Here is a 25,576-nt window from a genome sequence, read left to right as displayed (position 1 = left end):
CAGCTGAAGCAGGAGGCAGATCAGTGGCCTGTCCCTGGTGGCTTCTCAAAGCAGGACAATGTGGGCTCCAACTTCTTATTTTAAAATCCCTTCTCCTTCTCTTCCCCCCCCCCCAAGATATGTACATGTGCGAGAGATGTCACCAGCCCAGGAACAATTATGTGGATTAGTGTGTTAATGGTTGCTAATGGAGTTTGCAGTAACAATTACATGTAAGGAGTCACAACTGGTACTGATAAAAGAAAAAAGATTTTCCTCCTTTGAATTATTGCAGTGATTCTCCTGCCAAGCCAGAGGTTTGTATCCTGCCACTGTGCTAGGGAAGGCAGCAAGCCCTTAATGTTATAATCTCAAAAGGGAGGATTATCCATCCTGTGGAACCAACTCAAAGTAACTAGGATCAGATGTACTGAGCATCTTTAGCTCCATTTCAAGTGGAGAAGAGGATTCAGGACTCTGCTCCTCCAGAAGCATCAGGGAGCCTCAAATTCTTAACACAAGAAATGAGTACTCCAAACAGCCCTGTCCACACACCAAAGAGGACAGAGCTGTAACTCTAGGTTTGCTACAGACTCTTCTTAGAAATATCCCATGGGATTTTGCAGAAATGCTTTCAGCAGAACTACTTAAATCCACAGGCAGCAGTGACCAAGTCTGTAGGAGGATCATTTCTACCAACAGATCTGCCTTCTGATGTGGGCTTGTACTTACATAACTAGTCATTCATACGATTAATAACAAAATAAAATACACTGCAGTCTTCCCCTTTTCTCTCAGGCACTAAGCTAATGTCTTCATAGGGAGAAGAACAAGCAGTCCAAGCTGCAGCTGAACACTGTGAGAGAGAATGGACACATTTGTCCCATTGCAAATCTGACAGCCAGGAAACCTTTGGTGAAAGTGCAGGAGAAAGGCTACAAAAGACTGGCTGTCTAGTGTAAGAAAAGGTGATAAAAAAATGCCATTGGAGGCCACAGAAGGCCTTTAAAGATAGTAAAACACACATTTTGCTTCTGATGCAGTGGTATTTGTCAAGGCCAGGAAAGAAGAAACCATCTTGTGAGATAAATTAGCACTTATACAGCCTTGCTCATCATGTGCAGGACAGTCAACTTCATATTAGAGAAGTGAAAATACTAATTCTTCTGCTATTTCCTTGATGCTTTTATCATCACATGCCCTACACCAACAGCAAGTACTTATAGGCACAACTGTATCTGTGAGAGGCTTTCCCTAGAGAGGGATGAGGACAAAGAGTTGCTGTGCAGCTGATCCTGAGCCAGGGATCATAGCTCTCCATAGGACCATGCAACTGGAAGTGGGCATATGAATGGAAAAAAATCTGGCAGTTTCTACTATGGAGGTGCTTGGCCTTGACAACAGAACTGCTGCTGGAGCTCTAGCTACCATGACCTGTGCAAGAAAGAGAATCAATATATGGGAAGTCTCATTCTTTGCTCTGGAATATTGCCTGTACCCTTCCTCATCCTTCAAGGTAGCTCTTCAGTGAAGTATAAATAAATAAAAACTAGGCTGTTCCTGCTCATAAGACTCACAGGAGATGTTATTTTTCAAGTGATCAGACAATAGAAAAGCTACAGCAAAACCCAGGCTAGTCAGTGTAAGTGCACTTCCACACTTAGCAGCTTCCTTCAGAAAAAAGCATCTGAATTCCCACTCAAATATTCAACCAAGCTGGTTTAATAAATGTAATTTTTAGGCTCTCTAAAGCTATTAGAAAAAGAGGAATGAAGCAACAGCTCAGAGAGCAATGCAACCTAAACCAATGGGTCAATGTCATTTAGCCTCTCTGGAACAGTCAGACATGACCTGCCCATGGCAGCAGCATTGGATTAGATGGTCTTGAAAGGTCCCTTCCAACTCAAACCACTCTAGGATTCCTGCAGCAAGCACCATCACCTTGAGGAGCAAAGCACACCACAGTCTGTCATGTGGTGTTCCTCAGCTCAGAAACATCAATCTGGCCTACCTTTTTGGTCTTGGTTTGGCTTTCTTCTTTGAGCCTGCAGCTGGAAAAGCAGTCAGGTTCTGGGGTGCATCTCTCAGGCCAAAGCTCTTGGCCAAATGACCCAGGTGGAGAGATTTGATGTGGAAGATGTGCTTGAGGTTCCTGGGATAGGTGGTATAGGCACAAAGGAAAGACTGCAGTGCTGAGGGGAGGGGGAAAAAAAAAAAAAAAAAAAAAAGAGTGAATTCTGTTTGCTACTGCATTTTTATATATATATATACTTAAAGATTCAGCTGTTCCAGCTGAAATGACATTGGTCTTGTCCTTTGGGACACCTTCTGGTCAGCAGCTGGTAGAAAAAGTTGGTATGTTAAAAATCTGTGAAGGTTGTATAGCACCAATACAATCCTGAAAGGAGAAGGTAGGTGGTGGAGAAGTGTTAGGAACTGAAACAAAGCTACGTTAAGTTGCATTAGGTTTGCCTCTTGCAAGGATGCCTCTTCTGCCAGGAAGGGTGATGTCTGTTAGTACATCTCACAGGAACAGTCATTGACATCAGTGGTAGCAGATAAGGGGAGAGAAGGAATGGAGAGATAGGGATGAAGAGAGGGAAAAAGAAGCATGGAGATGGCATAGGAAGAGTCCTCTGATATTACAGTCCCAGTAGTCCGTGCATTTTTCACCAGTTACTAGCTAGTCCCTTATAATATCCAAGAGCCAGCTGGATTTCCTGACTCATCATCACACTGAGAACAGAGCTCACCTTCTCAAAAGGAAAAAAAAAGTAATAGAATAGCATGCAAATTTTGATTCACATCCTTATATTCCTGTAATGCCCTTCCCTCAGGGCTCATTGCTCTAAAGTCGATCATCCACTAATATGAACACTACCACTGCTCTTCACATACCCAGAACATTAGCTACACCCAGGCTGTCCTCTCTGCTATGGGGAACAGAGGGACTTTTAGTAGGGAAACTCTACAGCTCAGAAAATACCTCCCTTCAATTCTCTGCTGCCTTTCTGCTTGCTAAAACTCCTGTGTCCCGCCCCCCCCCCCCCCCCCCCCCCCCCCCCCAGCCCTCACTCCATCCACCACCTACATCATTCTCTCTCTCTCAACCCCTGACAGCAGTGAGCTCTAAACTCTAACCTCTCCTGCCCTTGCCTGTTGAGCCACTGGACCAGCAAGTTTGCCCACAGCTTATGTCTAATCTCTTGGCAGCAGCCAGAGATTGGAGTTTATGAACAGTAATAAAAATGTCATTTTAGCAGATCAGCTCCTGGAAGGACCCAGGGAATCCATCAAAGCTCTGTTTACTGAGTAAAGTGAACTCCTTTTCCCAATCGATGAGAAGAAAAGATTGAGTTTTTTGCACCTTCTTCCCAATTTCACAATGTTACTCTTGGAGGCATCTGAGCAGCAAGAGACCCATGTTTTCCCAAAAAGAGAATGCTAAATTCCAGATACTTCATCTCCATGCCTAATCTAAAGGTCATGCTTCTGAGGGCTTATAAACCAGCTCAAATGCTCTCAAAAAACTATTCTGCTGCTTTTTTTTCCCCATAAAGTTATTGGTCCAATTCACCTGCTATGAGAAGGTGTAACTCTTCAAAAGAAACAATACGAACTTGCTCCCGCTCTGACTCTGGTCCCGTTGGAGCCAATATAGCTGTCTTTCTCACAGCATTCGAAATGGTTGATACTAAAGATCCTGTTATTATGAAGGCTGAGCTCACCTCCACAGTTCTTTGGGCAGGAAAGGCTGCTGGTACTAACTCCCCTGATCAGAGTTAGAGAATCAAAGTGTCAAAGGCCCCACTCTTCCCAAAGTCCTGACAGACAACAGTGAGATCCAGTCCTGAGTCAGAGCACATAAAGCCAGAGCAAGCTGCAGGACACTAACCCAAAGCTGAGCTAACAACCCTGCCATACCTGCAGGTCAAAACCTCAGCTCCTGCAACTGTCTGACCTCTGAGGAGCTCAGAGCTACTAATGTTCACCACAGCACCATGAGATTCAAATGAAGATCTCTGTGGGAGTGATTCTTTTTTAAATCTTTACTATTAGGTCTTCAGCCCTCTCAGTCTTGCCAGAGTCATGTTTTACAGCTTTTATGTGCAATTTTAGCTTTTTTTTTTTTTTAAAGTTGAAATTCTGTCATAACTTTATAATCAATGAGATAGAGCTTTATGAAAAGAACTCAGAAAGACTGGAAACAGTGCTGGTCACACCATAACTCACATAAAGGGTACCTCATCTCAATGCCACAGGAGCAAACTGTCTGAGCTGTTACTGGTTTTGCCATGCCAATATAAGTCTAAGGCAATGTATACTGGCCTGTAGTGGGATTCAGACTTGCACGCATGTGAGTGGATTTAGGTTGGTCCTTTCCACCCATGCATCCCCACTTTCCTACAAAAAAATCTAAGTGTGGAAATTAAAAAAAAAAGCACACTACATCTGATGGAGGTTAGATAGGTTGGAGTGACGTTGTTTTAAACAGGGGACATGAGGGGAACGAGATACGAAAGTGAGACAGGTGACATAACCTGTCACCATGCTCTCAGCTGGCAGCCAGTTCCCAGCGCTGGCCCCGGAGTGCAGCCTCAGCCACACAGCTGGATAAATTGGTGGAGGCATTTTGCCAGTGCACAAGGCATGTGGGAACAGGGAGGAAGCATGCACCAAAACTGCTGTGGATTCAAGCATCGTGCCATAGTAGTGGGCTCCTGTAACTCTGCTGCCCCTGTACAGACACAGGGGCCGAGACCAGAAAAAATGAGGCAGAATACTCAACTAGTGGCTATAAAATGGGGAAACATGGAGGAGACAAACAGGGTTTCACAGAATCACAGAATGGTTTGGGTTAGAAAGGACCTTAAAGCTCATCCACTTCCAACCTCCCTGCCACCTTCCACTAGAACAAGTTGCTCCAAGCCTCATCCAACCTGGCCTTGAACACTGAATGATGGGGCATCCACAGCTCCTCTGGACAACCTGTTCTAGTGTCTCACTACCCTCATAGTGAAGAACTTCTAATATCTAATCTAAATCTACCATCTTCCCATTTAAAACCATTCCCCCTTGTCCTATCACTTACTGTAACCCCAGTGGCATGAAGGATCAGAGTCCCCCGAGCTCTACCTGTCCCTTGAGTCCAAAATGGAGTACCTATCACCATGCAACTCCTCAAATAGTCCTCTCTTTCCCAAAAGGGGCTCCGTGCTTCATGAGATTTGTCCTTCAGGTAGCAAGGCCCAGCCATACCCCTCCTCCCACCCATCTCACTGCTGATCGTCAATCAAGTTTGAAGGGCAGCACCTTCAGTGAACCATTTGATTTGAGTTTGGAAAATAGGGGGCCAAGAGGCAGAAGGGGTGAGCGGGCAGGGAGCCACTCGCCTTTTGAAAGCAGGCTGCAGTGAAAACACTGCTTATTAACATTGACTAGGTCAGAAAACAGGGAAAAAGAGAAAAAGAGAGAGAAACAAATGCATCTCTGGCACAGCTTCCAATTGATTGTCTGCCATGAAAGCAAAAGCCAGCTGCCATGTTAATTATTCATGATGCCTGGCGCTGAGGGGAGAAAGAGGGGGCTTATGGAAGCCACTCAGCAGTGGAAAATTTGCATATGTAGATAGAAGAGTAGGAAAAAGAGGTGGAGTGCTCCTGTACGAGATAAATGGGATGCACAACATTTCAGCACTTCCTGATCTATTTTCTGCACTTCTTGTCCATGGCTAAAGAAGTCCTAGTGCTGAGGTGAGCAACAAGTGTGTGTGTGGATGTGTGTGCACAGTGACATACGCTGTACAAAGAAACCACAGAGGTTTTCCAAGGGTAAGCAGAGCCATTTGGTTGTTCTACACCAGCCAGTTTAGGTTAGAAGTTTGCACGGGGTATAAGGAATCCCAGGGGAGCAACAAGAAGCTCATCCATGCAGAATCAAGGATTATGATCATATTAGTCACATGCTTTGAGACTGAGGACTTAGAAGTGCAGCTGTAAAAGCAATTACACCATTCAAGTAGCACAACACAACCTGAAAATGGGTGCAAGCCACTTGTGTTGCAGCTTCTAACACTTTCACTGTAGGAGAAAGGTACTACAAAGCTCTGAGGAAAAAAAAAACAGCTCTGCAACTATCAGAGTGTGTGCGTGTGTGTGTGTGTGTGCAAGAATCACTACAGTGACATGCAGTGGCAGGGGGTAGAGCAAAGTGAAACAGTAGGATTTCAAGTATATCAGTACAACCATGCACCATTAAAAGCATGCAGAACAGTTTGGGGTAAGCAGGTAGAATGAGCATTAGTCTTTCTGCTGTGTCATCACCTAACAAGTTAGTACAACATGCAGAAAAAAACCAGCACGTTTGACCTCTTGAACCATCACTTCTCAGGATGCCAAACAATTTTAATGTTTACCTTCACTTCTATCTTGAGAACAGCCTTCCCTTAACCAGTTCCTATGATGACAGTGCACATCTCAAAGGCCAATTTCCCCATGTGGTTTTGGACCCCTCAGTATGCAATTTATGCAGTTTAGCACGTATGGGACACTTGTGCGCACGCACATACAGCAGGTAAGCAAAAATGATGTAGACCATTAAAATTCATCACAATAGGCCCCCTCTCATCCAAACCTAACTGGAAATGCTGCAGAAGAGAAAACAACAGGAGTTGTATACAAGCACAGACAGCAGGATTTGACACAGATCAATGTGATCTTCATGTACCTGGAACATTAACTACACCCAGGTCAGCCTTACTGGGCAACAGAACAGTACACAGAAGAGGGGTGCTTAAGCTGCACCAGTTTTTTGGCTCCTGTCAGGAAAGTGCTTGGTGATTGTTTTCCTACAACATTCCCAGCAAGTTTGTCATCTTTCCTCCAAATCTGCCTTCCTCTGGATTGTCCAAATTGAGAAGCAGAAGAGAAGTTCCTTGTACTGCTCAGTGACAAGTGCTTGGCAAAGATGAGAAATCAAATCCCAGAACCCCAGATTTGCACCTGGCTGCAGTTATTAAATCCATCCCCGTTTTTCTCCTTTCTGCCTTTCTGAGTTGTTCCCCATTCTCTCATTTTTCTCCCATTCCACACAACAACCTTTAGTTTGAGATCCTTGCCTGTTAAGAGCTGCTCCCAAGGCATCCTGTCTTACAGGCTTCAAATTCATCCCTGGTGTAAACTGAAAGCATCTAAGGAGTGTTGGACCAGGATGTGCTTAAGCAAGTCACCCATGACCTCCCCAGCATAACACAATCTATTCGCTCATGCAGTCGGGTCAGAGCTCGTGGATGTGAATCCTATTGAAAGCCAAGTTTAAACCTCATTTGCACGTAAAATGGGAATGCAAGAAATTGACATTTAATATCATCACAAAGCCTTCTGGGCTCATCTCAACCCCCCCCAGAGCCCAATGGCCCCAAAATGTTTCTTCCAGGCCTTTCCCCCGAAGCTCTCCCCCCAGAAGAAAACCTTGGGGGCTTTTGTAAGCCCTTCTGGATTAAGCTGAACAGAAACACACTGACCTTTCTTTGCCCACCGGACAGTCCCCTCGCTGGAGTGAACGTGGTCTTCAAATTTAGTCTGCAAGACCGTGGCCCGCTCCCGGACTTCCTGAGGGTCCGTGCTACAGGATTGCTGCAAGGGCGGTGGGAGGATTAGAGGAAAGAGAGAATTTGAGTCGGGAATAATGAAGCAGTTTACAATAGATTTAATAACAGTAAAATCACACAGTAACCACCGAGGGGCCAACAAAGGTAATCCTCTCAATATTACTAGAGGAAAAAAAAAGATAAAGATGTTAAAGTCAAAGCAGCCTGTGCGGAGAGAAGAGCAAATCAGTTTTAATTTTGTGTTTTCTAACATCTATCATGTATCTTCTTCCCCCACTTCCACCCCCTCCCCGATTCAACAGGCCAGATACCACTGCTAGTTTCCCTTGCAGTTAGGTGGAATAACTCCCCCCAGACTCTAAATTAACAGTTTCAGACTGATGTTGCAAGTTGCTCCTTGGGCAGAAGATCTATGTTCACCCTCAGGCTCCAGAGAATGGACCAAATTCCATACCTGTGAACAAAGCCATAGTATGAACTGCTCACTATCAATGCCCACATGAAGTTTTCTCACTGCCAACAAGCCATACTTCACTGTAACTGCCATCAGGTGGTTCTTCTAGAGTAAGAGACACCCCTTGCACCAGTGGCAGGACAGAATAAGCTTCCTCAAACCAAAAGGGCAATTTTGCACGTGCTCAAGCTTTGCCAGGCTCAGACTGCAGGATGCAGTTCAGGAAATGGAAAACAAACGTTCCTGGGAACAAGCTGTTACTGGGAGGAGAGAAGAGGCTGTATCTCTTTCTCTCAATTACCCAGGAAGAGAAAGGAAACGTGGACAAGGAACAGGGGAATTTTTGATGGGAAGCTGACAGCAAAGCCGAGCATCCATGGATGTGAACCTCCCCCAAGAAATGGCCACAGTTCTCAAAAGCTACTCGTACACAAACCAGCATCCAGGACTAACAGTGCAGGGTCCAAGGCAGCAACTTGATACTGGTCAATCCCCGCTTCTGACCAGGGCTGACTGAAAACAAACATCCACCTTCCACACTTCTGTACTAGGCCTGTGCCAAGGCAACAATCCTGTTGTTCCTTCCTGGCAGATTTGCATGCTAATGCTGCAAACCCCTCCTTCCCTCACAGCTGTGAGCTCACCTCTGCACTGCTGCTAGCCCAGGAGAACTGTATCACACTGACACTGCGAACCTCAGCGATCCTGGAAGCCAGGTAATGCTGCTGGCACCCTACACAAAATGTTTGGTGACCCAGATCTACCACTCTATAGCCAAACAGCAAACCTGCCCAGAGACAGACCTCAAATGTAGCCTAAAACCTCCTGCACAGTGCCCTCCTTTGAACTCAAGATCCCACAGCTTCTACCACTGGGTTCAACGAAGCAAACACACACAGGCACTAGAGTTGCTGCTCACTCACTACCTGGACTAACTGTCCCTCAGCATCTCCAAAGACAATGGTGGGTACATTAAGGCTACATTAAGAGTTTCCCAAGTTCCTGGCCTCTGCTATCTGCCTCCCAATCCACTTGAGAAAGACTCACCACACAGCTTGTTTCACACACACCTTTTAGTTTGACTTCATGTGTGCTTATTAATCAGTTGAGACAGTCTCCAGCCGAGGGGCCTCTGTAAAGGTTTAATAAACTAGAAGTGGTGCTGCCTCCCAAGATGGACACTCACTCTTGTGACTAAGAAGTTTCCATTGATGTGAAACATAAAACTTTCTCGCCCTGCCTGCTCCTCCTAGCCCCCATCACTTTTCTTTTGTTAAGCCTCCTGGCAGCACAAAGTGTCACCTTCCCAGCGTTTTTTAATATGAATGTGAAATTAGTGAGGTTTGCCCTTTCCCCCGGTGGACAGAATCCTCTGTTATTAAAAAGTAAAGCACTTTAATAATGAAAACTTTTTCTCTTTTTCCTGTGTTTTAACTGTTTAAAATTAATGAGAAGGGCATAACGGTTGTCAAAGCGATATTGAAAGCCGGGTAGCCAGGACCGAATAAGCACGAAAATCCCTCCAGAGTGTTAAATAAACAGTGCTTCAGCCCCCTCTGAATCCCTCTGTTGGTTATTGTATACATTCTGTAACAGCACTCAGAATAGATCTGAGCACCGGGGAGGTAGAAAGGTTTCAGAATTCCAATAAAGGCCTCAAATTAAAGACAGCCTGGTGCGAATTCCAGGAGAAAATTAAAGAGACCTCAAGCTTAAGTGACAGGTGACTTGCTTCTGTGTCACAACTGTCAGGGGATTTAGTGATAATATGGCAATATATTACAAAGGACTTTTCTTATTCCCCCCTTTAGGTTTCAAAATGAGGCATCTCTTCTTCCTGGTGCTGGGGGGAGAAAAAAAGAAGTCAGACAAAAATGAGGGATAAAAAACTAGGTGCATAATTTCCAAAGTGTGAGGTCAGTCCAAGAGAAATAAATGAAAAAAAAGCAAACGGCAGGGAACATAATGTACTCGGAAAACAGCTTCTCCCCTCCCTCCTCCCATCTCCCCCTTGTCTTTTATCCCCCTTCAGCCCCTTGAGACAGATCTCATTTTAAAATTGCCCCCTAATGGGCACGAACCCCCCGTGTTTGATTCCTGCCTTCCAGGGAGGTTCATCTAAGAAAATAAAAAACGAGCCAATAATAATAAAAACCATAAATCTAAATCTAAAACTGACGTGGAGCCAAACTGGGAAAATACAACCTGCCACCATGTCTGGGCAGATCAAATAAAACAGTGCCACTGGAAGTGCACTGGAAGCCATCCTGTATGCTTTGCTCACACAGGCAAGCTTTAATCCTACTTGTATCCTGGTCTGGATGAACAGGACAACTAATTTAAGACTTTACATGTTTCTCCAAGACCCAAAAGATAAAAGCCTAGCCCAGAGGTCTGTGTGATCTACTCGCCATCTAGATGAATTTGTTGCATCTGTTAAGTAAGAAGCGTTATTGCCATTATGGAGAAATAGTGGCATAGGAGAACTTTTTCTACCTTGTGTTTGCTTAAAAGCCTGTTGTGGCAGATCCCTAACCACCAGTACAATAAAACTGCGGTCAATAACAGTATCTGTAAGCTGAAAGAAGAAATGGACCTGGATGCAAAGTTATTTAACTGGTTCAAGACATCAGAGGGACTCCCCCAAATGCCAACTGCACCAGGAAAAGACATTTAACTTCTTTCAGAAGAAGGAAACTTCTTATTATAAAGACTGCAGCTTTTAGGTTTGAGAAGTTGGGACAAGTACTGAAAGCTTCTGATTTCATTAAGAGAGTATGTTAATGGGAGAAAGAACTGAAATATAATACAGCTAGACTAAGGCAGAAAAGTTCTTTTTTAAAACAGTAAAAAAAAAAAAAAAAAAGGGATGGGGAAAAAAGCACCAAAATGCGAGGCTGTAACATCTCCTGCTTCCATTATCCTTCAAAACAAAATGAAGGATTTTGTTTTAATAACAACTTTTTACTAACCTCTGCACACCTTCCCTAGAACTCACCAAGTCCCCCTGCCCCCTCCATAAAAGTTGAAAGATCAAATTTATTCTCTTTGTAGGCAGGTGAACATTCACACACCCAGACATAGCCACATATATATTTTATATACCTAAATATAAAATATACATTTTACAGGCACTTCAGCTTGCTCCCTGGCTGCACACAGAAGTCCAAAATATACACGTTCCAATGTGGTACTTTTAATGGACTTTAGTTGAGGCAATGAGAACCGAGGAGCATTATAATGAGGTTCCTGTGTGCATGACTATAATATATACATGACTCAACGCACGGAGAGCTGATAAGCAAAGCTAACACTCTCTCAAATGGCAACATCACAAACAGATCAGGTTCAGCTCCCCATAGCAAGTCCTCAATCACTCTCTGTCCTGTGCAAAGTCCCACTGCATTCCCAGCTCACTGCACTGTCTTTACAGCAAATGTATAGAATTTAAGAGAGATTAACCCTCCTGAAAACTTGGAAACGTGCCCCTGCAGCTTCTGAGAAAGCACTACTGACCACTCACGGAGCCTCTGACAGTGATAAAATACAAAGCTAACAAACAGAATGAAGCTTTGACTGCATTTAATACATTTTTCAAGTAATTCCTGAAGAAGCCCATTTGATCTTGACAGAACTACTGTAATTTCATCCCCATTAAATGATACACTTTTTTTTCTTTTCCATAAAGAGAAACTCTATTTCTCAGTACCGATCCTGTCAGAGTCTGAGCCACACAAAAATAGGTTATTCTGGTTTTGTAAATACCTGCAGCAGAGTCAGACCACCCTAAACCCAGGGTGGATATATCTCGGCTCCAGTGCAGTCAACAGCAAAATCCCATTCCCTTTGATGGCAGAGGGAAGAGAGGAATTCAACCCCACCTTTGACTGCCAGTGAAAGGAACCAGCTCCTTCTGTATGTGCACTCATGTACCCGGCATGGCAGCGCATGCCCAGGCAGCACTGCTGAGCATAAACCAGAGCAACTCCTGCTTTCAAACATGGTTTGGTTTGATATTTTTGTGAATTAAAGGGAGAAAGACAAAAGATGAGTATTTAGAATATTCTGTGCTTAGATGTCAAGAGTATTTTACAATTTAAAAGCATGGGAGAAATACCTATTTGATGAGTCCTCATAGTAAAAAGACTTGTTAGCTTTTTATTGCTGTTCCTTTGGAACAAGGAACATAAAGGCACTGAGATGTTTCGGTGAGTATTTCTGCAATGATTCAACAATTTTGAACCTCTGCATGTACTGGGCTCTGACATTCAGCAGCTTTTTCTCTTGCCACTTTTCAAAACCAGATTGTAATTTCCTAGAAAAAAACATGCTCTCTTTTTTTTCTCAGTTTCCAAGAAATAGCATTTGTTCTCAAGCCCAGAACAAATAATATTCTGTCCCACGTCAGCAACAGATTTAAAGTGCAATTTCTGCATAAATGTATCTGTGGAAAAACTGTCCAAAAGAAGCCCAAAGTTACCTGCCTATAAGCACATTTGGGAGCAAAGGGAAGTATTTCTACACAGAACTACTTCAAATAATTTTTGAATTAACAAAGCAGAACTAAACTTTGACACATTTGTTCAATGAGTTAAGAGGTCATATCATAGGCCTGATCCAGACATTTGAAATACAGGCATTACAGGCTGCTTTTAGGGAAAAAACATGCAGCGATGGGAAAGAGCTTTAAACAGAGCTGTATCTCAGAGGAGCTATAGATCTGGCTTTCTGTGAAATACAGGGTGTAGGAAAACTGAACATCTTTCAAAAGCATGTTTACCCAGAACACCACAGCTCATAACAGTCATCTGCAGGAAACAAGAAGGCTCATACATGGTGTAACAGAAAGAACGAGCAGGCAAAACAGCAACAAGAGAAAAAAGAGCATGCTGCATCATGCTTGACACATTCTTGACTTCCATTCAAAATGCGGGTTCTTGGAGGATTTAATTTGCCAGAATGCAGGAACGCCTGAGATGTCAATTGCAAATGACTGAATTCTGTGAATTAGCAACTTGAAGGCAGACCCAAACTTTGCTGAAGTCAGTAAAAAGATGCCTGTCAACCCAGTGCGCTTAAGTTTAGGCTCCAAGTAAATATAGATAATAAAAACCCATATGTGACACACCACCAAATCTTATTTCTTAAGAGAAGTTTTGTGTCATTTGTGATCTCCAGCAGTACTTTAGTGCCAAAAATCCAAGAACAGAAACACAATGGGGAAAATACCCTAAGCTTTTGCAGCCAGAAACCTTTATTGTCTGTTACAAAAATACTTGAAGGGTTAAAAACAATGCTTTTTGGGGACAACAGTTTAATGATTGGACAGTTGTGATATAAGGCAGGTGTATAATTATTTGCATTGCCCAACATCATGGATATGCCAACCCTCGTATGGTAAAGACAAGCTAAGGGAAGAATACTCATGATGTTTAACTGGTAAATGAAAACTGGAGCAATTCCAAATCAGCAGAATAACTCACCTTTCTTCTTGGTCTGTGCAACTTGAAGCGATCGTCTTTCATCAGGCTGGATAATACTTTCTCCATCTTTATCTCTGAAACACTGAAGCAACAAAGACAAAAAAATTACCCTTTCTCCAGCTTTTCAGATATAGCACATGATGAACCACAGGCTGACAATGGAGAGCAAAAAGATTGAGATTCACATGTTCAACTTGAGAATTTATCCCTGGAATACATGAGGTCTTGCTCCAGACACTTACTCAGAAACCCTAAAAGAGTAACTATCATAAAATCTTGGCCCTAGCTAAACTGGTGCTGTCACTGGAAGGGACACAATTTTACCCACAATCTTGTTGCTCTTACAAGTCATCAACACACACTCCAATTCTAACAGAGCATCATAACTGAGGGTGGACTTTCAGTTCTCTGGGAGTCTCCTTGGTTCTTAACCAGAGTAAACAATTCAAGAAAAAAGTTAGGTCTTGAATTATATTTTCATTGTTTTAATGATACTTCTTTTCTTGAACTGAGAAGCACCAAGTGGGAACCATCTGATTACATTTTCCACTAAGAGAAACTCAAACCAGAGTTGAAGCAGCTCAGAACATTAAACGTTTCTTGCAGTTTTACTTTGTAACAGTAAGATCTGTAACCTCCACTTTGAACCCAGAGCATGTCAAACATTTTATCGTACATTAGATGCCATGGAAAGGGAGCAGTTCTCTTACGTCTTGTCTCCCCCAGTTTACTTTCCAGATTCCCTGGAATCAGAGACAGTGCTCAGTCCTCAAAGGAACAAAATGCTTTGATGTTTACACACATTTGTTTCCATCCGTGCTAGCGACCATGCTCCTAAACCTAAAGCTGTGTAAAGACAGAGCTCATTCCTGTCATAGGGACTCAAGCTCAGAGGGTAAAAACAGGATCCCAAGGAACATTTCCTACCAAGCCAACTCTTCTGAAGCTTCCTTCCCTCTGGTCACATTATTCTTTCCCACAAGATCTTACACGATTCCAACTTCTTGCTACATCACCTGGGTCTTCCTGATGGACACACACCCCTTCCAACTCATTTATAGCTTCAAAAGCCACCTCTGACACCAAATACACCGTTTGATTTCCTTCCCTATTCTTAGAACTCACCTTCCCTCTCATTTGAAGTGCAAAGCCAAAGCCCAGCGCAGTAGGGACCCTACAGCATCTTTTTTAAATACAGAAGACTCAGTCAGCTGTCCTAGCCAGGCTTCACACTGGGCATTTATTTTCATTCTGTCGACTCACATTCCTCCTGAAGAGCCAACCAGATGATTTATTCTCCAGTCCTGCTTGCAAGACACTGCTGGGTACTCTTATGGCCCAGATACTGGAAACGCTTACAAACCTGCTTCATTTTAAAGTGCGTGGTCCTACTTAGAGGTGCATTTACAGGAGACGAGAAATTCTTCATCCTCTTTAACACTGTCTTGTGGGGCACACGTATACCAGGTGATAATACAGGAACAGCTGTGCAGCTCCAGGCCATTAATATTACAGCTGCATCCAAACTGGGTCCCATTTCCAAGGGAATTACCCAGATGATAAAAGCTGAAGTTTCTGGGCCCAAATTTTCAGCAGTGGGCAAAGGTCATCTCTAGAAAACAGATTCTTTTCCTTTTTATACCAGAATAGATCATAAATACTGCATGGAAGCCAAGGAGTTCATTTTGGGTTACATCAGTCTAAAGAAGAGAGAAATCTTGGGGGTCCACCAGTTCTCTGAGACTCCTGAATGTCAGATGAATAGAAAGATGTATGCGGTTTCCAAAAGGAAGCATTGCTGATACTCTTTGATTTGTAAATTACAGAAAGACATACTAACAACAAGGATATTCCCTTTCTTTCACTCAAAGATCTCTAAACACCTGGCTAGGAAGAATGGATGAATCGTCGCCGTACTGTGTAACAGGATACCACAATCCTTGCCTGTTCCCCAGTCCTTCCCAGTTAAAGTGACAAATACCTTTTACTTTTGCAATCTGCCTTTCAGCCTCAGTCAGCTCACCACCACAATACAAAGAAAGGGAAAAAGGTGGTCCAGAGAAACAGCCATCCAGCCTGGAAGGTACAGGGTAGCCCCAAGATATCCTATATGGGAGACAAGCAGCTGGGACTCATGATGTAGCAGATTCCTCTGCAGAGGATGCGGAGAAAGGCGGGGGAATGATGGGGGAGAAAGGGAAATGGAGCATAGAAAGACAACTGAGGGTTTCTCTGTTTGGTTTTGAAGAGTATAACAGCAAATTAAAACATAAATGGCAATCACTTAAGCAAGAGAAAAGCATCCCCCATCACCCCCCCCAACCCCAAAGGCTGCTTTGACACCGCCATGAATGAAAACGTCAAACCTTTGACATTGATTTGTGTGGGATGTCACCCCCTCTCCGATCCTCCTCCCGCCTGGCGCGCCGCCAGCTCGCAGCCTAACAGCTCTGTGAGCCGGGTTCACAGCGGGGAGCGCCGCGCGAGGGGGGCGAGCACAGCCCTCCAGAAGGGAGAGAAATGACTCGTGCCTTCACGGCGAGGCGCTTCCCTTTATAAATTAGTTAGGCCGCCGTTAGGAGATAAAGAAATTATCTGATAGCTGTCGAGGCAGGCGCTGCTAGATTGCAGTTGAAGGAGGTAAAAGAGACATAAGGGAACAAAAAACGAAGTGAACCTCGCTGACTTTCTTCTGCTTCTCGCCTCTTTCCTTTGAAGGAAAATCTGTTAGTTACGCCGAGAGCTGAGACAGAACATTTTGGAGTCTAACCTTTAAAATAAAGAAGAAAGAAAGAAAGAGGAAATGTAAACATGAGCGTGCATGTGCACACACGCAGCTACAGTTAGGCAGAGGAACCACAACTTCAAGCCACACAAGACTGAAAGGAAAGTTGCAGAGAGATGCATGCAGCTTTCTTGAGCCCCATCGGGAATTACTGATCTCAGCAGAGCCAAAGTGAGATCGTTTTGGCAAAGGCTAATGCTGCTTTTCCACAGTGGAAGCCAAGAAGAGGCTTCAGGTACCGGTGAAAATTAATTGCGAGCGATTTCCAATTTCAAAGGCAGTCATCCCTAATTTCGAAGTGGATTTTCATCCAGGAACAAAGCCACGTCTTCTCTCATTACTTCCGACTCTCAACATTTCTGGACTTACTCCCATGCATGCTGGGGTGGGTGGAGGGGCTTAAGAAAAACCCTGGGTCAGATCCTCATGTACTGCAAAGCAGCACGGCATGTCTCATTTACACCAGCTGAAGGCTGTGGGGACCCATCTCATGCTTTGTCTTCTCAGAAATACATATTTTATGAAGTATTTACATTTCAATAAACCCAGCAGGAATTTTGTTTAAAAAAAGAAAAAACAAATTAAAAAAGAAATTCACAAACCCCAAAGATTAAAAAATGAAGCAAAGAATAAAAAAAATGCAAACTCCAGGAACTTGTGCAGTCTGAGTCAAAAGCTACGAGGACTTCGGGTAAAGAAACAAAAATTACCAGTGCTTAACAGGATCAGTAACAGTCCAACACATGCTGTCTTTCGCCCTTGCACTGAATTAAATTGTCAGGATTATCACCATAATGCTCTGTTTATGAAGGGTAACGGCAATTTGTGCTGATGGCACTTGCTGCCTCTTGCTTCAAGCTGCCTCCCTGCATCTTCTCTGTAATTCATCAGCTCTTTTCTATCCCGTTGCCCCTTCTCACACCATGCGCTACTGTACAGGAAGAGCGGGGGCCACATGACTGCAAAGAGGCTGACTCGCCCACCCATGCCAATTAGACACTCATCTTTTTCCATCTGAAGATGGGGGTCAAGGAAGGCAAATTGCACTCCTTTTTGGCGAGTCCCTCATCCGCAGGGCAGCACGTTTTATGAAGAACATAAAACAAACAAACAAGAAAAGACAATTCCCACAGTTGTTGGGCTCTGTTGATTTGAGAAGTGGAGCAAAAAACGCGCATTCAAAGAAACCTCCCTCTGCTCTTTCAGCACAGCCTTCCACAGATCTGTGAAGAACATGGCGAGCTCAACAACAGGTCTCCTTAGCAGATATAATTACCAACGTGAGTGGCACTGCTCCTTAAAATTGTTAAGAATCAACAAAATGGGATAAAAGCATTAACGTTTAAAATAAAAAAGGAGGGAAATTTCCCCCTCCTTCTTCCAACACTTCCAAAATATTATAAAATAGAAAAAGAGAACTCTCTACTTGGAGTTAAAAATTCACAATTATGTGGGATTTCACCTTTAAATGTCAGTGCTGTTTGTTACATGAAAAAAAAATCCTGTCAGCTTAGCCCTCCATGTCTTGCTGGTGTCTGCTTAATAGATAGTTACCTGGGATGATGGATGGCTCTTTGTTAGACCACTAAATGGCTCACAGCCTAGAATAAGCCTGTATTTACTGCCAACATTTGTTTGTTTCAAGGATGCAAACCCAAATATGACTCCAAGCAGCTCCACCCAACATAAACACAAGAAATAAGAGAGAATTAATTTTTGCATGAGTTTACAGGGCTCCATCAACACCAGTACAGCACTGAAGAGACTACACTCAGCTGACGTTCTGAAACGCTGAGAGACAGCAGAGCGGGGAGCAAGGGGAGTCACATACACCCTGATAACTGCGGAGGAGGCTTGAGACCTGATGGCACTCCTGTCTAGCAATGCTGAGCAGACACTTGTGGGTCTTCTCCACAAAAGGACCATTGCACAAGCAAGCTAGGCTAAAATCTCACCATGGGCTGGCCATCCAGTAGCTGCACACTGGGCTGGTCCTTAGCCACCCTTCCATGCTCTCCTTACTGCCTACTTCCAAGTCTGAGCTAGAGATGGTAAAAGAGAAGCTTTCTCAGCTAGCTTGGAAGCACACCCCACTTTTGGCCTGCAGAGTCCATCCTCTTTGTTGCCTTTCAGGACCACACTAGGCACTCAGTACTTGCAAAAGGCCCTACTATTCCTGTTACAAGCCACTTGCACAACTCATCTTAGCCAATTACCTGCCAGGTATGACCCACAGCTCCCTTGCTATTTCCCTGCCGGATCTCTCCTGAAGAGAAATCACAGTCTCTGACAATATGGTGCAATGCAGGCAGATGGCCAGTTAGCATTTGACAGGCTCATTTGACTTGTGATCTCCACATAGCCACAATTTGAACCCAGGGCCAGAGAGATAACAATGGAGTGCAAAGGATCCCCGACTATCGTCTCCTCTCTGCCCCTCACCACACACACTCACTCACACACAATCTGCCAGGCTGATGATTTTCACACACTTTCCTTCCTCCTTTTGCTAGTCTGGGGCCGGTCCTGGATCACAAGAATTAATAAATTCTTATTAAAACCTGCACGAGACACAGTCCCGCTGCAAGTGCCATGGAAGGTTAATTAGCAAGGATGAGCTGAAACTTTTGTTCGCGTTTCTGACTCACTTAATCTTGTGAGAAGCCAGCAAGCTGACATATTCTGCCTCCGAAGGCGCCAGGACAAGCAGGCTGTTCCCGTGACAGCCAATGCGAGCCGTCCTCCCGATCCGGTGGATGTATTCCGCAGGTGAAGCCGGAGCATTATACTTCAAAAAGGGAACATGAGAAGGGAAAAGAGGAATTAACAGAACATGGCGTGTTAATTATAAACGAGACAGCCTGCTCATCTCAAACAAAAGGGATCTCAGCAAACCACACATGCTGCACCTCCCTCGGAATTGGCCTGTTTATAAAGAGCCCGTCGGGCTCATCCCTGTAACCATCACTCAGCCCCCTCATCCCCCATCATGACATGTGAATGTGACACATTGGCCAACTTTCAGATAATAGGACAGTTTCCCCGTCTCAGTGTCTCTCTTTGCCTTTTACATTTTATTTCTATACAGGCGCATCAGGAACCTGTTTGCTTCCCTTAAAAAATAAAATAATCTCAGAGAGACCTCAAACCAAACAGCCCCCAGGAGTACCCCTATGGTGCAGGAAGCTGCCTGCTCTGTGTCATCAAATAGAAGATGACAGATTCAAATTTGGACTTGGGCTAAATTGCTTTGTTTTGATTAAAGCAAATCATAGCTGGTTACTGGAGAGAAGAAATCTAAGAGAGATGAGGGAGTAAGTGCTTTCAGCAGCATAAAATGTGGGTAACAACTCTCTTCCCATGTACAACTATCAGGCAGTATGAAGATGTTGCATAAAGTCACCCCTAATATAGTGGTGCCTCTCATTTACTTCACTGGGAATCAAAACTGCCCAGCTATTTGCAAGATCTGATAAAGGGTGACATATTTCCCTCCCTATAACCTCCCCCTATTCTTCCCCCCTCCTCTCTTTCCTGGAAAAATGAACATGCACAGAGATACTGCTCAGAAATGAGCCCTCAGCAGTTTAACTGGAAAAAACCCAACCACCAAAGCCCACTATAGTGTTTATACCTGTGCCCTCTGGCAAAGTTTCTACTGGCTAGAGGTGTGAGTAAGATGCTGTGAGCAATCTAATTGCTCCCTGCAGGTCCTTGCTCTTGGACACAGCTCTCAGGACAGCTGAGATTTCGCCTTCTGGACACACAGAAGTCTCCCAGGGCTTTAGGTAATTTGCACTGCGTTCTAACACTGGCAACTATATCTTCGGTTAAATTATATTAATATACAGATCTGGGAATTACAGACTTCACTTCCCCAGCCTTCTCCAGCTAGCTACCTGCTGCAAAACCTTTCTTTTCTAAAAACACAAAATTAAAATCAAATTTGTTACCTGAAGGGATGAGGTAGAAATTAAAAAGCTTTGTTGAGGCTCTGTGCCCTGTTCTTTTTACCCAGGTGTCACTTGATTCTTGAGAATCTCTGGATCAGTTTTTCCTCAGTTCAACTAACCTCTTCCTAATTATTAATCTTCTATAAAAATGAAATCTACTTCATGCTCTCAAGCTTCCTCTTTGATATGACAGGCTGCTATTTTTAAGGTTCAATCCATCTCCCCTAGTTTCTCTCTTTTCTTCCAAGACAATATTTCTGTCAACAGCAATGCAGCAGTGGGGTTTTTTTGTTGTTTGGTTGTTGTTTTTTCCCAGCGAAAATCTGTACTATGCAGTTCTACTGAAAGCTGCATGCTTACAGTTCCAACCCAGCACAGCCTCACTTGCAACATTCAGGTCACTGCACAGACACTATTGGGCTACTCAGTGTTTAACATTAGGATCACACTTAAACTCCTAACAGAACCATCTCCCCAGCAAGCTGAGAAACATATAAACACAAAACTGCAATAGGGATGGTCAGTACTTCACAAGATTTGGCTTCCTGTAGGGGGAAATGGAGGGCATTTCCTCCCAGCCTGTGGAATATTATTATACAGCTGGTAACACCAGAGTTATTGAAGAGGAAAACAGACTACCAAAACCAAAGGTATGATAACAGTGCTGTATCCTAGCATAAACCCTTAGTCCCTATCCTGCAGTCAGAAACATGTAGACCTGTAGGCATCAGCACAAAGACCAGCAAACTGCAGAAAGGGACAAGAAAGGGATTTCATCTGAGCAACACTGCACTTCATATACAAGTACACGCATACACACACCGCAAGCCTACCTGCACAATCCATGTCACTTGAGGCAGGTCTAGTCCACGTGCTGCAACATCCTTTAAAATTAATAAGGAAAATACTTTAGTTAAAATGCTTTCAAGGTATCAGCAAAGAACGAGCTCTTCTAGGATGGCCATTATGCCAGGAAACAACTAGCTATGCAAGTAGGAATCTTATGTACCTTGTTTGGGGAGAGATGGACCAAAGGTCAGAAATAATGTTGAGGGTTTAAAGCACAAGGAATATTATTAACATGCTAATACAACAGAAATAACCCACTACTGTAGCCCAAAGCCTGGAGGATATTAAACCACTTGTGTGAGAGTGGTGTTGAGTTACAGCAGTCTGTTACAGTCCCTTTATATTATATCTGAGAGAAACAACTGTCTTAATGGTAGTGATACCTTTGGTTCTTCAGTTTGTTTCATTGATGAAAACAGATCTGCTCATACGCACATATTACTCAAACACTGAGAGAGGCAGAAGGAAATCTCTGGAAGGCAAGAGTATGTCTGAGAACACTTTTCTTCACAGAAAGCCTAAGAATTAAAATGTGGCTGCTTACGATGAAGAGGTAAACAGACACACAGCCAATGGTCAAGGATCCTAAGCCTTGAGTGGAATGTCCAAGGATGCCCTGATCTCCACCTACAAATCATTAGTTGTTTCCTAGGTGATGGGCTGAAGTTGAGGAGCAGGTGACTTGCAGACCACTTGTCCCTATGATAAAAGGTCCACAAACAATTTAGCAGAACCTGCAGAAAGCTGGAGTACAGCTCAAGGAGAGGGGACTTCAGCTACCCCTGAGATTTTCACCGGTCTTGTTTTGATTTGGAGAAGCAAAACTCAACCCTGAAGAAACAAGTCTGAAGCTGCTGTCAGGAGTGTTATTTGATATGCCAGCTGGTGAGAAAACCCATCAACTTGGAGAAGGACTTAATGAGACCATTTAGTTATCCACAGCCATTATAGCTCAAAACTCCATACCCTTCCAAAGAGAAAAGTGAGTGTAAATAGTGTTCAAAGTGGAGAGAGAGTGTAAACATGTTTCAATCTCCCTTCCTGATTTTCTGTTCATTAGTAATGTCCTCACATACTCCTTGGATTTTGCATTCACCACGCACAATAGCAGAGCAGGTGTGCAGATTTAACTCTGTTAGGAAATGTTTTGGAACACATGTATCTTTTAGCTGGTTGCAAAATAGAATATATTAAGAACGTAAGCAGGAGCTTAATGTACTAAAAATGTGTCAGCCACCCACTGAAGTGTTTTCATGCAACTCCCACACACGTTAAAAGACTCGGAAGCTGATGTTTTGGCAGCAAAGGCCTTCCCATAAGTACTAGCCAGGTTGTTTTGTGGCTCCAAATACAGTAAAAGAGGAGACACTTTCCACAGCGCCCACTCTGAAATAACACACACTTTCGCTCCAACACGCTCATTAAGCAGCGGCTTGTTCCCAGAGTCAGAATGAACAGATGTACAAAAAGCCATTTAAAGGAGGTTGGAGGAAATAAATCAAGAGAAGTCAGGGAACGTGTACAGCAGTTACCAGGATAACAAGATTATAAAGTCTACAGCACAATCAGACAGGAGTGCTGACACCCGATTCCAATCAGGTTGGCCCTCATATATTTCCATGCTGACATGCCTTTGGTCATTTCCTATACTGTGCTCTTTCTCATACCCAGTAGTCTAGGAAAGGCTGTGTTTGATAAGAGGGCTCTGACCTTGGGGCAGGGTCAGCTCACCCAAAATAAACAGATAGCCAAGCTGCCCCTGTGGTCAGGAGCAGGCGCCTCCAACATGGGGAAGAGAAGGAGACAGCTGGGGTGGGAGCCATCGCTCTCATCCATCAGGATTTTCTCTTCTAAGATACCTTTTCTCAACACCTCTGGCTGGAAAGCTACTGCTGCAGACAGTCTTGTTCTTGTGTGCATTAGCCAAAGCATGCAGAGAAGTTGAATAGTTAACCAAAAGCCTAATAAATAGCCAGGGACAACATTTTAGGAGGAGGCTTTCTCCCATCATCAGCCTTGCATTCACTATTGCTTTCACAATCCCACCAACTCCACTCAGCTGTTACTGACACATATCAGCAGCTATTCTCTCGGGGTTTAACTTGGTTTTCTTTCAGAAGTGTCTTGGGATTTACTGGTAATTGGAGTGTTTTGCAAACTCTCAAAGATTCCTCAGTATCAGTCCACCTGCGTCTCCTGTAGCTCCTTTTCCTCAAAGACCCTAGCAGACAGCAGCAAGGTAGAATTAGGATAAAAAGTTTTGAGTTGATTTGCTTTCCTCTGCTGGCAGAGCCCATGAGCTTCCTGCTTCTCAGATCTTTAGAAAGTATTTGTGGGTCACCATACCAGGAAAGAATACAACTCAAACAATAGTTATCCAGTTTTGCTAGCGCTACATTTATTCCACACACAGAATCACTAACCTGCTGCCAGTACTCTTCAAGAAGCCCGATATATTTCTAATGTACTACTTTTCCACTGCTCTAGAGAGTATTGCCCTTTGCATGCATGACCTCACACCACCATTCCTTAATAACAAGGAAATCTAGAATACGAACTGCTGATCTAGAATCAGCAACTCACCACTGGTTGTTTTCAATGGACAGCTGAAGGGAGAATTAAGTGACCATCTCACAGGAGAAAGGAGAAATAACCTACATCAATGTAATTTTAAAGAAAACCCAGATATCAGCCAAAAATGATGACCTGAACCCTTAACCATATTACTGCCCTGATCCCAACTGCAAGACACAGAATGGCACAGTATCAAGGCACAATCCACCTGAGGACCCCCAGAAATACTGACATTTCTGCTTCTAACAATTCACGTTACCAGTCTAAGCTTGTGATGGTGGGGTACACAGGGGTGGGTGCAAGGGAACAGAGGGCAGAAAGGTCACACCAAAAGCAAGCCACTGAAGAAGATCCAACAGACACAGCCACAAAAGTTTTGCAAGGGCCTTGGTTTGCTCAGTCCCTCTCACACAATCTAATTAGGGCAAAGGAAATTGCTAAAGTTGCTTTTGAAAGACACTCAATGGTGAGGTCTTGAAGGCCCTGAGCTTGACAATTGGCTGCCTACATGAGGCCTAGAAGTACAGATGGAAGGCAGCTTGCTCAGGTGCCAGGCTGTCAGTTGGATTAAAATGACTCATTTATTTACCAAAGAACCTCACAAAGTGCTTTAGCTAACAGGCAGAGAGGGCCTAACGGCTCTCCAAGCTGGGGAAGAAGCTCTCTCGCCTTCCCGGCCTGCCAAAAGTCATTACTGCCGAGTGTGGAAAGCCATCAGCAGGGTAGAGACCCCCGTCGGCAGGGTGACAGATTGGGCTGCGTAATCAGAGGAGGAAGGGGAGAGCACAGAAGCTGTCAGAGGCGAAAGCTCTTGGCTGGGGCCGCCAGAAAACTGGCAAGATGAGTTAGCGTGACTGAGTAAACAGCAAACAATCTCCAAATGATCTTTCCTCTCTCCCTGGAAGAGATGAACTTGTTTAAAAGGCACATCCCAAAGGAAGCTGCAAAGAACTTCAGTGAAGGAGAGAGAAATAAATGCGGATGAGACCCTCTGAGATACACGGCCCTTCTTTATTTTCTTGCCTGCCAGCTTATATTGTCTGGCAAAAATATTTTATGGAATATATTAATATACATATGACATACAGCAAATTAATAAAAGGAACAGCAGGTCCCATTGCTTACTAGAGCGGAAAGATGGGTGGAGAACATGGCATAAGGGACAAGGGAAGGACGGCAACATTATTTGTGTTGCTCTTTTGTGAGCCAGGTTGCAAGATTTCATGGGCACAAAACAATGATTTTTTGCAGTAAAAAGAACAGAACCCTCTTTCTGCAAAACATTTTTGCTGATATGAAGAAAAGTGTCAGAAAAGGCAATGCCCTCAGAGGCAGGAGGTGGTCACAGTGCCTGGCTGCCCTTTGGACATCTGCGTTGGGGAGGCACCTGTAATGTGGGACTAGTGCAAAGTGTATCTCTATATTAAGGTGTCCATATGGTCCCCATTACTGTGGTAACAGGCCACCTCCTGGTTTCAATGCATTTGTCCTCCCAACATCTCTGTAAGATAGAAAAGTGCTACTATCCCCATTTTACAGATGGGGAGCTGAAGCACAGAGAGATTTTGGACTCAGACACAACTTACTGTGCTTAACGTGCTAACCATGTGCCAGCTGAGCCACAGTAACCATAACTGTCAGGATTTGCATCCCTGCCTTGCAGTAAATGCAAAGTAGCTTAGATGGAAACGAAGGAGGGTTACGATAAATGCATTACTTTACACTACCCTCTTCATGGCAATCTAGGTTAACTCACATTACCTCCCATTTATAACAGGTCAGGAGCAAACACACAACTATTGCTGCTCAGCTGACATGTGGCTACTTGCCTTGTCATCACAAATCCATATTCACTTGCACAGAGTCTGTGGCATGGTAAGAAATCAAACC

At 43.9% G+C, this 25,576-nt stretch overlaps 1 protein-coding gene across 1 annotated transcript in view; it reads right to left on the bottom strand.

The window, feature by feature from the left end:
• The window catches only part of DDX31 (DEAD-box helicase 31), a 48,382-nt gene that overhangs the window by 8,822 nt on the left and 13,984 nt on the right, over nt 1–25,576 (bottom strand). The window contains exons 15-19 of the mRNA XM_061476549.1: nt 21,097–21,147; nt 18,959–19,098; nt 13,526–13,607; nt 7,502–7,613; nt 1,991–2,171 (exon numbers count right to left, since the gene is read on the bottom strand). Coding sequence (XP_061332533.1) covers nt 1,991–2,171; nt 7,502–7,613; nt 13,526–13,607; nt 18,959–19,098; nt 21,097–21,147 — 566 coding nt within the window. The remainder of the gene's footprint in view (nt 1–1,990; nt 2,172–7,501; nt 7,614–13,525; nt 13,608–18,958; nt 19,099–21,096; nt 21,148–25,576) is intronic.

This window comes from Pezoporus flaviventris, unplaced genomic scaffold (assembly GCF_033815535.1).
Source record: "Pezoporus flaviventris isolate CSIRO_AGI_PZ_B2104156 unplaced genomic scaffold, CSIRO_AGI_Pfla_v1 ptg000097l, whole genome shotgun sequence".
NCBI classification, from domain to species: Eukaryota; Metazoa; Chordata; class Aves; order Psittaciformes; family Psittacidae; genus Pezoporus; species Pezoporus flaviventris.
Note: the sequence above shows the minus strand (reverse complement) of the source record. Positions and strands in the feature narration are given on the sequence as shown.